General features: G+C 48.7%; 6 protein-coding genes across 6 annotated transcripts; 2 read left to right on the plus strand and 4 right to left on the minus strand.

Moving 5' to 3' along the window:
• Nucleotides 1-745: 745 nt before the first annotated feature.
• On the minus strand, nt 746-4097 carry COCVIDRAFT_39029 (hypothetical protein; the record flags this gene model as incomplete). The annotated part of the gene is made up of 4 exons (XM_014699620.1): nt 746-1013; nt 1121-1686; nt 1734-2393; nt 3180-4097. 4 exons carry the CDS (start codon nt 4095-4097, stop codon nt 746-748), a joined length of 2412 nt encoding a protein of 803 aa, XP_014555106.1.
• Nucleotides 4098-4385: 288 nt separating this feature from the next.
• COCVIDRAFT_39031 (hypothetical protein) lies at nt 4386-5234 on the plus strand (the record flags this gene model as incomplete). The annotated part of the gene is made up of 2 exons (XM_014699621.1): nt 4386-4468; nt 4520-5234. The coding sequence occupies 2 exons, from the start codon at nt 4386-4388 to the stop codon at nt 5232-5234; spliced, it is 798 nt and encodes a 265-aa protein (XP_014555107.1).
• A 1502-nt stretch (nt 5235-6736) lies between these two features.
• On the minus strand, nt 6737-6910 carry COCVIDRAFT_103062 (hypothetical protein; the record flags this gene model as incomplete). The annotated part of the gene is made up of 1 exon (XM_014699622.1): nt 6737-6910. The coding sequence occupies one exon, from the start codon at nt 6908-6910 to the stop codon at nt 6737-6739; it is 174 nt and encodes a 57-aa protein (XP_014555108.1).
• A 3358-nt stretch (nt 6911-10268) lies between these two features.
• On the minus strand, nt 10269-11393 carry COCVIDRAFT_103114 (hypothetical protein; the record flags this gene model as incomplete). Its single annotated transcript, XM_014699623.1, has 1 exon — nt 10269-11393. The coding sequence occupies one exon, from the start codon at nt 11391-11393 to the stop codon at nt 10269-10271; it is 1125 nt and encodes a 374-aa protein (XP_014555109.1).
• Nucleotides 11394-13167: 1774 nt separating this feature from the next.
• COCVIDRAFT_103071 (hypothetical protein) lies at nt 13168-13425 on the minus strand (the record flags this gene model as incomplete). The annotated part of the gene is made up of 1 exon (XM_014699624.1): nt 13168-13425. A coding segment is annotated over one exon (258 nt), but the record flags the coding sequence as incomplete, so codon positions are not given.
• Nucleotides 13426-14873: 1448 nt separating this feature from the next.
• COCVIDRAFT_17240 (hypothetical protein) lies at nt 14874-15516 on the plus strand (the record flags this gene model as incomplete). The annotated part of the gene is made up of 2 exons (XM_014699611.1): nt 14874-14994; nt 15272-15516. 2 exons carry the CDS (start codon nt 14874-14876, stop codon nt 15514-15516), a joined length of 366 nt encoding a protein of 121 aa, XP_014555097.1.
• Nucleotides 15517-16119: the final 603 nt, after the last annotated feature.

The raw sequence follows: 16119 nt of genomic DNA on the forward strand, positions 1-16119 counted from the left end.
AGTCAAGGGCTGAGGCAGTTAAAATCTGGCAGAAATGCTGGAGAGATCTCTCGCAACTTAAGATCCAAGCTTGGATTGAGCGAATTCTTGTACATATTCAAAAGATAATTGAGCTAGAAGGTGGTAATGAGTACATAGAAGGGAGAGACAAGCCTCGGATAAGACGGCCGTACTTCGGTTAGATTATTCTTGGCAGACAATACTTTTGAAAGGCACCTCCGTAGTGGGATCGTTTTTTTTCTTTCTCTTAAGATTACGGTTTATACTACGATCTGCGGGCACAGGTCAGCAGGTGCTGGGGCGGATTGTGCCATGGGGTTGTAGGTTGGCGTGTTGGCTGATGAGGGTTGTTCAGGGGTTGTTTTTTTGTTGAAGTGAAATGAGGTATACGATGCAGTAATGGTATACGACGCGACACGTCTAATAGGTAGTATGAGGTTGTGTGTGAATGGTGGTAGGAAGTCGATCTTTCCTTTGCCTCGTACGATCTTGGCTGCAGGTCGACATCTGTTTTCTAGGATAAGGAATGTGCACACTGATTTCGGTGCGATATGGGTGGTGATGTGAAGGTCCTAGTGCATGCGCAGAGAATAGCATAACTAGGGACGCTACATACCTAGTAATGACTGACTCGCGATTGTCACTGCGTACTTCATGTCTGCACCCAGTACTATCCTTAGGAAAAGAAGTGTATAGCATAAAATTTGTGGAAAGAAGGTGTTCAAAGCATACGCATACGACCCGACTATTCATCGTCGTCGCTATCTGAACCACTATCCCAGCCTTCATCGTACTCCTCTGCAAGAACTTGAAGGCCATTAGAGAGCGCCTCTCTTTCTTCGATGTTGATCATGCGCTTTATGATCGGCTCGAGTGTTCTTATCTGTCCCGCGACAGCAGTACTTGTCGTGAGCCCAGCGTGAACAGCAAGCTTCTCAGTATGCCCCGATCCTACTTCGAACATGGACTTGGGAAAGCTGTCGAGTAAGGGGAAGAGAAGAGGAGCAGTATATCTAGTCGTTGTAAGCGCATGTAGATTATAGCACCGTTTTTCTAGACGCGTAAACAGATTCAATGACAACAGGGAGCAGTGTTCATCGGAAAGAAATAATGAACATACCTTTGCACTGCCGGTCCATTGTTGAACCTATCGTGAGGATCATTCTCGCCATCATCGGGTAACGACCACTCTCCGCGAGAAGCCTCTGCCCTCCCAAATACATGCTCTTTCTTTGCTTTTCCAGTTGCGGTCCGGTAATCGCGGGTGAAAACATCAATATCAAACTCCGTTAGTTCATCGTCACCTTCGCTAGTCTGTCTTGATCGCGTTGTTCCAAGCTTTGCCATGGATTCGGCTAAATCAGCAGCCTTGTCTGAAAGTACATTTGGGTCCGCGATGCTCATCTCAAACTTCGCTATACGTCGTTTTCCAGTACTGTTGATGGCGTCTTCTAGGTCTTGAAGTGTACCTCGTCCGCCCAATGTAGTACGTAATCGAGAGGAAATCGTCATGCTTTCTATTCCCACAACCTGTAAGGCTGCTACATGCCACGGGGATGTTGAGTCGTATTTTAGATAACTTGGGACTTTAGCTGGCGTATTCGATATCGGTACGTAAACCGAGGACTGTTCGCCAAGCACTTGGAGTGAGCGAGCTGAGTTGGCGATCTGCTTTAGGCGTTGTTCCTATATGTCGTCAGTGATGTTTAGATATCCCATATCAGCCACCATACCCTCGGGGTTTTGTTGTTAGCACCATGATCCCCAAGGCCCCAAGTCCAGATGCTCATCTTTCCATACTCGTCTCTCAATCTTTCGAGCCATCCGGAAGTCCAGCCACCCCAAGCATCATCCACGCCAGTAAAAATCTGCAACCCTTGGATTCCATCGCATTCCTCGACAAATGGACGAAGATCTCGATCAACCAAGTCTACTTCTCTTTCGAGCTTCTCGAAAAGTTCCATACCAACATCCCAGTTTTCGAAAGGCATAAGCTTATCGTTGACATCAAACTCTGACAACTGGACGATGGATTTGGGATGATAGTAGACGCGACTGTAATCAGACCAGTACCGAACTGAGGATGTGCTGAGTGGAGGTGGTTCGAGACCAGCGTCAAGATGCTCTTGGTAGGCTGATTGCGGGATGGTCTCAGACGCACGTTGAACGATAGGTTTGGAAGGCCAGACACCAGGTTGATCCAGAATGCTTCGGTCGTCTTCGGCCTCGTACAGTGCGTTGATTTTCCGCATACTCCCGAAAGAACCCTTGAGATCATATATCAGGGTTCTTGGAGTAAAGGTGTCTGAGCCATCCGGAGCCAAACCAGGCCTGAAGAGAATGTCATGGTTGACGGGCGATTCATCCTCTGGTGGGTATGTAAAGTACGACTCCTTTTAGAAAGTCAGAAAACTGGATAAACTCTACTCCGTCAAAAGTTTAAGGAGACTGTGCATGAATGGTGCGAAAGTGCGTGAATGAAGTAATGGTGGGGTATATGAGAGCGAAGTTTTGCAATGAGACATTCGGTACACATCCAGGAAAGAATATGTAACAAATAAAAACATGAATATATTGACACATGATGGGCCAATGGAATTCTGTACTTGCCTGAGTGTTCCAAAAGTGCGTTCCGAGATAATTGCTTTGCGTGCCGAATTGTAAAGTGACGATTTCGTGCATGGCGACAACAACACTTTAAGAGAAGACTGACTTGAATTTTCCAGTCGTCAAGCTCTTATTGAAGGTGAAGAAGAAAGATGAAGAGAGCGTTGATAGTAAAAGTGGAGATGCACGACGATTGGACGATGTCAAGTTCTGCCAATTGCCCCGCACGTGCTCACGCGAGGAGGCAGCGCTTCACGTATTCCCCAAGTACGTCATCGTCTGTGGTTTGAAATTTTGAAGACTCAGAATACAGATGGCGCATGGTGAAAATCATAGTATGCAGAAGTACGGGGAATATTTGGTGGTCTCGTTATCTACATGCACCTAAGCAGATACTAATTTTAACCCATGAGCTGCAACTGATCCGTCGGTGGCCATCTTGTCTGCGCAAAACTGAGACACCTCTTGATGCTCTGCAGGTACTTCCGTGTAATCTCGTCACTCATGATATGTGCTGCATTCTTGTCGCTCTCGTGCAACTTTTCTCGTGCACTTCTCTCGTGAATACCCACCATCGTAACACCAATCGGCCATGCTGCCTTGCCAATACTGAGTCGTAGGTATCCGTCGTTCGCATCCACGTATCGCCTTTCTTGTGCTGCATGCACAATCTCTACAACAGGTTCGATGATGCTGTCTGGGAGGTCAAACTTCTCCAGCTTCTTGAACAGCGGACGCATGTTCTCGCGCGCTTGCACCATGGCAGCGTAAGCTTGCTTTCCTTGATAACTCTCCTTGACTTCTGCATCTCGGCGCGCAAGCGTCACGTCCCATTCCTTCAGTACCATTGTGAAGTAACTTGCGAGTTGCCTGAAGAGGAACTCTCGGCCCTCCTTGTCCTTTGGTACCTGCAAGCTGACCTTCATGTCCTTCTCTGGTACTAGTTGTAGGGTTGTCGGGATCGGACCGTCGGTCATGATTGCTGCTAGGTTGTCTGCGCCGACACGCTTCTTGTATCGCTTTAGGCGTTGCTTGTGTGTCTCGCCGAAGACTCGGGCTGGCTCGTCGAGGGCTCTCAGTTTTGCGATCAACTCTTCATCTTCAATATCTTCGTCTTCGGGCACAGGTGTACCCTCTCCTTCGCCTTCCTTCTTCTTTGGTGGTAGATCTGGCAAGCCTAAGCGCTTTCTTCTCCGCCGCTCTTCTGCCTCTTCCTCTTCTTCTCTAATCCGTCTTGCTTCCTCCGCCATGCGCATCCGCTTCTCCCGTCGTTGTGCCTCCTTCTCAGCCTCATCTTCTTCGGCTTTGCGTTTCTTCTCCAGTCGCTCCAGTCGTGCCTTCTCTGCGGCCTCCTGCTCAGCCCGATATGCCGCTTGCCTTTGGGCCTCAATTTCGCTGCGCTTGAGGTACTTTTTGTCGCTTGATTCCGATGTTGCCGCCGTCTCCTTCCCTTTTTTGATATGTGCGGACATGAGTTTTGCGAAATCCATCTTGGCGACTGTGTTGTTCGTAGTCTGGCGTTATCTCGAGTGCAAATAAAGAGCGAACGTAGAATGCGACATGGAAGTTCACTGATCAGCAGCGCGATTCTGCCGAGGAATGGCGCTAGTGGAAGCTCTCCGCGTCGCGTTCCCTCACTTGTACTCCACCAACATCGCATGCCAAGATAACGAATTGTGATTCTGTTTTGTCGCATATGCTATAAAACTTCATTGAACACTATTGGATCACATCGCGTGCTTTCATCATTAGTTTGCGACAAGACTGTGACCTCCAACATGGCTGCCCCAGCGAAGATTGACCGGCAAACAACCACACCTTTCTTATTGCGCCTCTTCTTCAAGCAAGGATCATTCCACAGGCAAGTGGCTAGTATGATACAAAGTGCCATCACATAACTGACACAACCAAGGTTAGATGAGTTCGATCCGACATTACCACGTCTTCCAACAAATGTCCAAATCTACACATGGCAAAGCTGCACTCTGCGCGAACTCTGTCAGCTTCTCCTTAGCGCAGTACCATCAATGTTACCACAACCATATGCTGGATCTCGCATCGCATTCCGACTCGTATACCCGGACATTCAAGGCTCCAACCGACCAGGCGCACCAGGCCGGTTTATATCGCGAGACATAGGCTCTGTCATAGTAGGCGCTCCATCAAGGAATGATGACGTTGACATGGAAATGAGTGAGGGAGGAAGTGTTGCGGAAGCTCTCAAGCAGCTGGACGGCGACCCCGACAGAACCCTTGCAGACGTCAAATTCCTTATTGGTGATTATATCGCATGTGCGATCCTCCCACCATTGCCCGACGGCGGCGTACCTGCCGCGCCGCCACCACTATCTGGACCAGGAAGGGGGCCACCGGCAGGCTCGTATGGTGGACGGGGTAGAGAAAATGGCTTCGGCGGTCGAGGCGATTGGGGTGGTTATGGAAGAGGAGGAAGAGGCGGAGGCGGTAGATTCGATGACAGGAGGCTGAGTGGGGGAGGTGTACCATCAGGCGAATGGAGAAGAGGCGAAGCACCACCAGAGCGAGAGTCAGGCTTTGGAAGGGGAGGGAGAGGACGTGGAGGTGGGGATGACTGGCGTGACCGGGGTAGAGGCAGAGGCCGCTGGTAGTCACGTCGTATGTCAGAGGGCTTTTCCAATAGACTCCAATTGTTCATTCAGTCACAAGAGCCAAATTATACCCACTTGACTACTTTCGAGACCCAAGAATATGCCGCGACGGTGGTAAGTTGACATTTCATCCCCAAGGATTAGAGTTGACCAATGTTATCAGGATATAGTATAAAGAGTAAAACATGTCTACGTCTTCGTTCTATGAAAACTGCTGTTCAAAACAGACAGCTAGCATCTCGATCCTACAGTGACGCATTGGAAGTCGGGAAGAAGCCTATATCCTCAACCCTTGCATGATTTGCGAGTGCGCTTCTCTTAGTGAGTACGCGGAAATACCACAAGCTTTACAAAAGGGGGCAGTATACACCAGCAGAGTCCTCATAATCTTTCTCATGATACAAAGCATTCCATTTGAGGCTTCAAGCAATCTCTCAAACTTCTCATTCATCTTCTTTTCTGGGAAATCGTGACAGCAAACCAGTCAACATTTGCATAAGTGTCCTCTCGAGTAAAACCTAGCTCCTTTTCCGTTCTTCTACCTTGACCTCTTCCAAACATCTCATGCCTCCATTTGGTACTTTTGATTTTTGCTTCTCGCCTTGCTTCCCGGTTGTCAGCTCTATTGTGTGGTGATGACATCTGGCATTTGCATGCCCTCACCATATCAGGCGACGAAGAACACGCTTCTCGGTTTTTCATTATGCCAGGCTCGATGGATATAGTGGATTTTCATGCTTTATCTGCTATCCGTAAGAGAAGCGTATGGTAACACACGTCATACTGCCATTAACCGGTTACGATACCTATGTATGCATTTTCCACACCGTTTTCCCTACTCATTATCACAATGACAGGAGCATTTTGAGACGAGAATTTTCACATGAGACTTTGATGAAGAAGTTGGGACATTTGGATATGAATTTTAGCATGCTCATATCTGCTTAAGTAGCTGAAGTTGCCAAATACTTTTGATTACTGGCTTCACACTGAAGTCTCTTGATACCGTAGCCTTGCCTCCATTTTCGTCATCAATGATTAGTTTTTCCTCGCTCACTTCAAAAGTGAGGTTAGTTCCTTATACATTGCATTTAGATTACATCACAGTTTCATTGAACGACTTGGTGAGAATGTACTAATCAGACGTCGGTTCGCTTTAAAAAAAACACATTCAATAACGGAGCATCGGCCAACAGAAACATGTATGAGACATAGGTATTGAGCGTTGTAGTATGTGTTTCCGGTACTCCTTGCACTCAGCGCTTAAAGCCAACATAAATTCAGCCTACAAGATTTGTTTTAGACAACGATTTCAAAACTGCGAATGAAGATTTGCCCGTTTCCTGGGAGCATCTCAAGTCACAGCCCGATTGCTCACCATGCATGACATATTCTTCGTGATTCACCGCCTCCTAACTCGTGCGTCATACCAAAATGTTATCATCATCTGTCATGCTTCATCTATTGCATGTACGCGAGTCTCGATCCCAAAGTGCCTTTCATCACTGATAGATATTGCGTATCCAGCACATTGGAACCGAGCAAGAGTCGAAGTTTCCAAATCCCGTCCAAGGAAGCAAATCGAATCGAAGTCGGCGCTCAAGCAACTCGTTAGCCGCTACCTGCATGCCAGATGGCGGCACATCAATGACATACCACGCGTGGGAGACCTTCATGAGCCGCAGCTCACGCCATAGCAGCGGGTGCACTAGAACGCGGATGTCGCCCCGGAGACATCACTGCATGCAAACCCTGCAGTTGCAGCCAGAATAGTAGGTGTTGGCAGCCTCCACCATCGAAATACTGTAGTAAAATTGCCAACAAAACGACACTGGAATGTGGAGGCGAAGTACATACACGCCGGCATGCATTTACCCCGGGACCCGCATACGGCGTAGCCTCAAACAATGAATCCTCTCAGCTCCCGAGGCGAAAGAGAAAAAGAAAACTTACGAGTATTGGTACTACTATACCTTCTTGATCACACACCCCCAAAATCCAGGATCACCACATCCTCTCCTTCATTTCACCACCCACCAGATCCCCATCCCGTAATCTGCAAGCGTAAAAAAAAGAAGAGAGGGCGGTCTATACACCCACACTAGCCCCAAACCATGCCATCCCTTACATAGAAGCCCTTCACCTAGCCTTCCATGCTACCACACGCACAAACGAAGGAGCACCCATCTTCAGCCCCCTCCAATGCAAAGCCAACCAATCTCCATCCCTCTTTCCCCCCTTCCCGACCGTTTTTTTCTTCTCTCTTACAATCTACCATCCTTTATGCACCGCGCTTGTTCAAGGGCTTTGTGCGACATCTGTAGGGCGTGCAGGATAAGCCTCATGTATGTGGGTGTGTGCCCCCCCCCCCCAACTTGCGGCGTCGTAGGGAATAAAACGTGTGTAGCACAGTATGTTAAAGTGCATGCATGACACTTGCGCCGTATGCGCCGTGCGTATTGGTTCCCGCGGAAGAATGATTTGCGCGCGGCTGTTGGGTGTGTTGCGGTGTGCGTATGGTTAGAGGAGATGATGGGGGTGGTAGACCAGGAGGTTAGTGGATGGACGTGAATTTTTGTTCTTTTTGTTCTGGCGTGGTGAGGATCTGCGTTTGGGGTTGTTGGTGTGGGGGTTAGAGGTGTGCGCTGTGAGTATCTCGATTCGGTGGTTCTGAGTTGTGGTCGCGGTGAGTTGGTGTATGTGGTTTTGATGGTGTTGATTTGGTCAGTTCAACTTTTGGATGCACAGCGCATTCATGCATGTTTCTTGTCTAGTGTATGGCCTCAGGTTTAGGCTGGATGTGTGTGTGTATGTGTGTGGTATCCATATGATCATTTGGCATTGTGATGTCTTTGAGCATTCGTACTACTAGGTGTAGAATGGGTGGATGGTTTGGCTTCTAGGGTTACTACTTACTACTACGAGCCGTCTCACCGATCAACGCCCGGTACCTGCTTCGACTCGAGCATTTGGCCTTACAAAAAACCAAGCCCGGGGCGGTACTTTGTCGGCCAATTGCCACGTGAAGCTGACATCAACCATGGAGGGACTAATGTACATGCGGAGAAGTGGATCGGACGTTGATGTACAGCCGCAGGAATGTGATCAGATCGCTTTGAGTTAGGGAGTTGGGCATTGCTGCATGCGCCTTTGACGCTGTATGTGGCCGCTCAGAGGCTGGGACTTTTGAGGCGAAGCTGCTCTGCATAACGATGATCTACGTGTTGTTGGTCTCTTCTTGGGTATCTGTGGGATTGCTTTGCTGTCACCGTGTATTTGGGCGACGCCTCTTTGGCCCCTGCAATTCTAAAGACAGGATATTTTTTCTTGGACGAATTCGTCCGAGGTATGATATCCGAACAAAGAAATCTGGGTACAGCTTAACTGAGAGGGTAGTCTACCGGTGAAGGTATAGTGGATTGCAGGCTAGAACGGCATCCTAATCACTTTCGCCTCACTAACTCAATGAGGTACCCACATATTTACGCGCTCGCATTCAGTGCCTACTACGGTTACCAAGCACATGATCTGTAGTTGGCACTGGCCAGGCCGTTGCGAAGCTGACGAAGCTGTAGCAGGTAGACCGTATTCCGTATTGTGAATATTGCAAGCATATCCTAAAAAGACGGCATTCTTACAAGCATAGCAGGGGAGCAATCCATGTGAATCCATCTTTTGCTTGTAATTGAAGTATTGCTTGGGAATGCGGCCAATCCTCCCACATACTAAGCTGGAAAGGATGCCGTGCCAGGTAATGGCTTACTGTGCCACTGTTGGTTGGCTCATGCAAGCGCTGCGGCGCGCGTAGAGAATGTGACGACTTTCCAGAGGTCCACAACAACGGCCTACAGATCCGGAGGCGCAAGATAGTAGGCACCTTGTATATCCACCACTGTCGTTTTTTTGTTATTCCCGTGATGGCTCCGTGGGACCTTTTGCTGGATCGATATTTGTAAAATACAAGTACAAATGCAAATGGATACTTGCTCGCCCAGAATCATTCCATGGTTCCTGTGCAGGAGGATAGCAAAAGCACACTGAGTATGGGCCCATTAACCTGGTGTGGGGCAGACTTGTACCAGATCGCATCACGAATCTTGGGTCGTATGACACTGACGCTTGCATCTGAGACGGAGCCCAACGTCGTCAGACTGACATCCTTGGAAAACGGCCAGTGCACATGCATTTGAATTCCTTTCCGGTTACCGCTTCGAGTATAGACAATATCTAAGCCCTTACAAGGAGGACCTTGTCTCCCACGCAGTGACCACTTACCATCCACCTGGCAACTCTAACGCCAACTGGTCAAACTCTAGCGAACCGGAAGTTATCCCTCAGAGAGGCACCTGCAGCTCGCCACATCCTGGTTCTGTGGCTGATGGCAATCCATCTACTAGTGGGCTCCATTTTTTTTCGACAAAAAGAGAGGATTGGCTGGCTTGCGTCTTCTGACCAGTGTCAATGCCTTCTATCCAGGTTCCATCGAGGTCAGCCATGTGCATTAGCGTGTAGTCAAATTGGACCTGGCTTTGGCTGACGTTAGCCACGAGCATGTGTGAGAAGCGTCATTGTTAGCGATCTTGATCATACCGATTTCGATCAAGGGGTCTCCGTACGTCGATTGAGGGGAGCACTGTCACATCTCACGTGTTCATCGGCTCATGCGGGAAATGCCAGTGGCGAATTTAGTGCAATCTGGAGCCGAAGACAGGGACGACATGGACCGCAGAACCCCTTGGGGATCTCTGAGATATGTCTTGCATGAGAAGTGCGCAAATCAAGATTCTTGGGATTTGAGATGTGGGTATTCTTCAATTTTCATTGTTGTTGTTTAAGGGGGTTTGCACACGAAGAAAATCTATAAACAACAGGAGGAGATGTGCGATAAAATGACCCAAAGTATGCCGAAGCATGATAATCACTTGCATCCCCAACACCAGTAACGTCAAAAGATCAGAAAGACAACCCGGAAATGAGTCACATCGACATACGGTCGAGTGCCGTAGACCAGACGACACCGATCCAGGGCTGAGCTTAGGTTTGCTTGTGGTTCTTCTTGATCCATCTTATCAGGTCTTTTTCCTTGGGACCAAGGATCCCCTTGAGTTCCTGGAATTTCATCTTCCTGTTGTTGCCTTTTCTCTTTCCAACCCTCAAATGTGTGAGATAATGCGAGCGGAAGTTGTCACTCCTTGGGAAGCGCGCAAAGCAGTCAGGAACCTTGCATCTGTAAATTTTGACGAGGCCAATGCCATGAACACTTCTGATGTGACGACGAAGATGCTCTGGTCGTTGGAATTTCTTAGGGCAAGGTGTGTCTTTTTTGGGTCCAATCAATTCTCCACACTGATGCCTACGATCGGTTGTTGTGTGGAAGGTACACGTGTTGGTGGACCATCCTTCAAGCCTGTAGACATTGGATCTGGGCTGAGCCCTTCTGGAAGACCACCTTTTCGAGCCCCTGGATGAAGAGGGTTCGCCCTGCCACGACACATCGCTATCGGAATCGCTCAGGTCATCGCTTTCATCGCCGTTGTTGTTGAAGCCTGAGAGATCGAAAGCTCCAGAGTTCCCAGCAGGATCCAGGGAACCCTGCTGTGGCATAGGGTATGACAGGTAGGGTGTGGGTGCAGAGACTTTTGGTTCAGGCAAAATGGTCGGCATCAGTTGGTAGGAGCGCTGTTCGTAGCTGGGGATTTCGTGATAGGGCAGAACATAAGTTCGTGAGTCCCAGGAGGTAACCTCAGGATAGGTAGATGGCCAGAGAGACTCAGAATCATTCGAGATAACCGAATGGTTGATTGAATTGTTTTGGACGTGGTGGAAAGCTGGTTCGAGGGTATCGTAAGTTGGGAGGCCGGTGTAAGGCGGTGAAGGCACGCTCTCAGGGTGACTTATGGTAGAGCTTGTTGACTGTGGACTACCACAAGGTGCATCAAGTGTCAAGAGATCCATGAATTCCATTGGAGTACCCATTGATCGATGTACTAATGTATCGCGCTCAAAGTTGTGGAAAGATGGTCGTTCATGGAACGATCCAGTGTGGAGTTGAGAAGTCATCGGTTCGTTTGTATTGCTGATTGGCGCCTCGTAGGATTCGGGGTAGTTCTCCATGTACTGATATAGGCTCGAAGTATAAGTTGGGACGCGTTGCTCCATGACGGATGATGCAGGTCTTATATACAGTTAGCGCCAACGTCTTGGTGAAGGATCCACATGCAATCCTACCGGTGCAGTTACGCTTTTTAGTCGTAGCACAGATCAAAGAACAATGGACAACGACAGCACAACACTGGTGTGAGAGACTTGGAGAATCTGAGATCTGAATTAGATTGTTGCACAAGCAGACGGAACCATCTATGTTATAGATCTGATACAATAGCTAGACCACAACCACGCCTCAAGCTCCTCGGAGGAGAGCATAGTAACCCCTCAGTCGAGAGATTGCTGGAGATCGGTCCATACGACACGCGCCCAGGAGTATGCTTTTTGCTAGACCTGGGCCGTACAATCTCCGCATGCCACCTTTGCAGCGCACACAGCCTTGGTCGCTGGCGGCCAGCGGATAGCCCAAAATGACATGGGTGTCACGCTACTTTGCGGCGTAGTTCAAAGACTCGAACTGTGGGCCAGCCTGAATTTGTCAAGTGGCGGGCGTGCTAGTGGCGTGCGAATACCCTTGCCACTAGCCACCCACCTGCGCACTAAGGCTTTCCATAGCATGAATGCTACACTTGTCTTCTCCATGGCTTAACGCCTAGCGACCGCCCAGAGTGAAAATCGCGGGGAATATACCTGCATGGTTTGATGCCCTTAGCAGGTGGCTGAAGGGAACTTCCAGCGTGGCTTGTGGTGATCGGTTCACCAGGGTCTCGATTCTTGAGTCGGTACGTACATTGTTGCTTCGCAGAGTATGTTCCATCGTCGGCCCTGTGAGGCGGTCGTTCAACCTGCCAAGTTGGCGCCAAGGCTACATTTTATGGGTGACAAGAATGGCATAAGCCAAAAACATACTCAGCACATCTGTATCCAACTAGCCGTTGATAGTACACTGATAATGCAAATGATGCAAGCAGACGATCGGATTGGGAACGAAGTCTCTAGCGGCTGCTTGCTGACAGCCGACACAGGGGTCCTTCCATCGTCGGCGCATCGTAGTGGAGGGTATCCATTATCGGCCGTGCTCAACTCAAGGTCTTTGATGCGGCTGCGGTCGACCCGTTTCAAAGGCCTATACTACAGCCACTCGTACTATTTACGCAATATTGCAGGCTGTTTGATGTTGGTTGCTGAGCTCCACCAGACGACAGGCGCAGTATAACAAAGCCAGTATTACGCTCTATTTGTGCAGGCAGGCGGCACATACGGCCATGGGCTCTTCAGTCACCGTCATTTTCAGAGATGCCATCACTCCGCCAGAAAGTCGGTAAATTCAAGAACCGGTTCAACGAACATAACTGCCGCGGAGCCTCCGTGTTCTAGCCTACCAATCATTGCTCAACCAATTAACCAAGACGCTCATCCCTCTGAACGCTGTCCAGTCGAAACTTTAGTTGCTGTGCTTCAATGGGCATGCAATTGTGATGGTGGTGGTGGTGGTGGTGATATAGACCACCGTGATGATATATGTGTAGGATGGATGCGCGTCTCTCACTGTGATTCTGGAACGGCTAAACGTGTTACAATTGCGCATAAAATTATTGAAGATGAGGCACGACGAAGGCTACAGTGTGGCACAGTTTGGAAAATCCATCGTCGGAGCAGAATGAATCCAGATGCGGAAACGATCAACGTCTCGTGGACTCTGTATGAGTGCTTTTGGAATCAATGAGGCACGACTACTCCACCGTGTATCAAGAACAAGCAAATCCATGGGAGGGGGGCCTCATTCGTGTTTGTCTAGCCTGGATGCAAGATGTACATGATTACCGCACTAGTTATGTGTAGTTAACAAACCGCTGCCAAATGCAACTAACGCACCATATTTCAAACGGTGCCAACTAAGTAGTATTATCATATCTCTGAGTAAAAAGCATAACCATTTTCCATTCTCGTGAAAGTCTCGTTTTTGGACACGGGTGTATTCGATAGAACGTCGGCTTGAGCCGAGCTGAAGAAGGCGTGATGCCGCGGCAGCAAAGCCGAATAGTGGAGGAGAGTATGTGCAAGCGACTGCCAATCGTCTGATTTCGAGCAAGCTGTGTTGATGGATTTTAGGAAAAATTAAATCCGGAGCCGCTAGTGGGAATGACTAACTACGCTATATGCCATGGTTCTGTGAGTATGCTAGCAAACATATTCTTCCAAGTGGCAGTATATCCGTGTTAAGTCTCCACACACACACTATCGATACCAGATGCTTGGGACCTTTTCCCGGACGAAAATCAGTCTATCTTACAGTGAAAGTCGCACCATTGTAGAGAGTGGAGGTTCATTGAAATGATTGGGCTACGTGACCGCGGAGGAGACAAGTATACAGGCTGGTACCTTGTCGTGCTTTGCAGTATCCTCTGCCATGGTAGCGAAGTGACTTGACCCGCTTGTGGCCTCATGCTCTCGGCACGGTTGGAGTGTGAGGCAACTCAATTAACCGTCGCCATGACAGTAGTGAGCAACTAGATGCTTGCTATTTAGGTGTTGAATAAAGGAGGTTTGGGTACACCTAGCGTACGGCCTAGCGTGTTTGCATACTATGCAGGGCCTTGACTTGAATTGAACGTATCAGCTTCACATGTCAACTCCACAGCTTAACCAGCAATGATAGTTTGTCGGATGAAGGGAGTGCGGGAGATGGATGTCCAAGAGCCTCTACTGGAGCAAGCGAGTCATCAGCTTTCTCGAAAAAAGCGGATGCAACAAACTCTCACCTTGTTAGTAGAGTTCAGTTACCATTTAGAGCCATGGAAGCTTTGTAGGACTCCACACAGAACAATCTCTCAGCCCTGCCGCTGCGGGTCATTCCTTGTACAGCCAATCATTGTGGTTAGCGCGCCGTGACCATGCCTGCATCCAACTACGCACGACTTGTGGAGCCAACATGGTGATGAGACTAAACTTGAAATTTCGCTTCGGTGCAGCAAGCTACAATAAGTCGAAATCGATCTCTATCGGAGTCCGTATTCTGGATCGAGTATGTTGAGCGATTGGCGATGCGATCAAAGATTCTAGCAACGTCTGATGTTGGACAGCCTAGTGCAGTTACCTGGGTACCGTTACCGAACAAGCGCCAAGCGCGCTAACCGAGATAAGCTGGCGTCAATCCCTCAACATCGACATTGATGCCGCCGGCTCAATTGTGATCTTCCTCGTAAGCGCCTCCGCCTGACAACATCAATTCACTTGCACCGTTAAATCCGGCCCGAACGTTTCCTGTGCTGATGCCCACGGGCACCCGTGTCTGCTACGGCAGCCCGTGCCAGCTGGGGAGACTGCTGCACTAATGACACCATGGCGGCGTCGACGAATCCCTTGGAGAGGGCCTACATATATGCTCCGCGGAACAGCCACGCTCACCAGAATAGGGGTGACGAGACCCAGCTCTAGTAAAATCCGGACAAATTCTTCGCACGGACAAATTCGTCACAAGGACGACCATCAGTAGCGAAGTCAAGCCCACCTCAGTGTTCTTAGTCAACATCCATGCCCCGTCACTATCAATGGGCCCGGGGTAGACGTTCAAGTTCACATGCAACTCTTAGACGCAGATTGTTCTTGCGCAATGATTCAGTCGGCACGGGGAAAGCGAAGCGCACAGTCCCAGGTACGTCAACGGACTCGCCACAGGAACCAAACAGCCTGTTCAAGACTCCACGACTGGATCCCGTGGGATGATCTCTGGCCAACTTGCTCGGTGTCGGATTCCTCGCTCTCCGTCCATTTCAACGAGCTCAGGTTTCTGTTTCTTTGTTGGACATGGAATGCAAGGAAGAGTTCCTTTTGAGATCGTCTTGTTTATGCTGAGACAGTATGATACTGATGGCCACTTCATGTGTTTCAGCAATGTGGTGTTGACTTCCACTGCCTCTACAATCTCCCAGGTTTTATGCGCATCTTCGGAGTTCATCTATGTTCTTTCATGCTCAAATCAGTTGGCCAACCACCAGGATTCTATGCATATGTGTTCCCGCAAAATATTTCAGCAAGTCTCTGCATGTCCAATCAACATATGTTCACAGAGCAAGACAACGATGACCACGAACATATAATTCACAATCACTGTTACTTAAAGAACGTCTATACATGCCTCAGTGCACATAAGATCTTCACTTCTATCCCAGCGTAAACCCCGTTCTGCTAGGAGTTGAATCAATAATTTTGCCACACACTCAATCCCCCCATTTCCCAACGGTCTTTGACTTTCAAACTGAATTTTATCATAAAATATCATGAATAAAAGAAAAAGATAGTGCACCTTTCTCAAGCATCCCTGATAAACAAATATTAAACACCTTCCTTCTCCAATAATCCTCCAAACACTTAGCCAACCTACACATAATCATGCTTCACTGGCTACAGTTCGGAGTTGCACACATCATCACTTTGCCAATCCCTCCCCAGAAAATACATTTCTTACACGACATCAAAGAAACACCATCTTGCCAGCTTGTGCATTCTCGACAATGTCAAAGACTTTGCTGAACATGGAGTCAGATACTAGACTCCGATACATACATGTAGACCTTTACAAGTACACACACACATGGTCTCCAGTTCGTCCCTCCAGTTCGCAATCCAACATAGTCCCTTGCGTTCTCCCTCCCTCCCTCTCCCTCTCTCTCTCTCTCTCAAAAAAAAACAAAAGAAAACAACGTGCACGATGCGATTTATGCTTACGATGTATGAAGCAATGCCATTTAGGGAAAGGCCATCACACTCGTGACATGGA

This window comes from Bipolaris victoriae (assembly GCF_000527765.1).
Source record: "Bipolaris victoriae FI3 unplaced genomic scaffold scaffold_59, whole genome shotgun sequence".
In the NCBI taxonomy this organism is placed as follows: domain Eukaryota; kingdom Fungi; phylum Ascomycota; class Dothideomycetes; order Pleosporales; family Pleosporaceae; genus Bipolaris; species Bipolaris victoriae.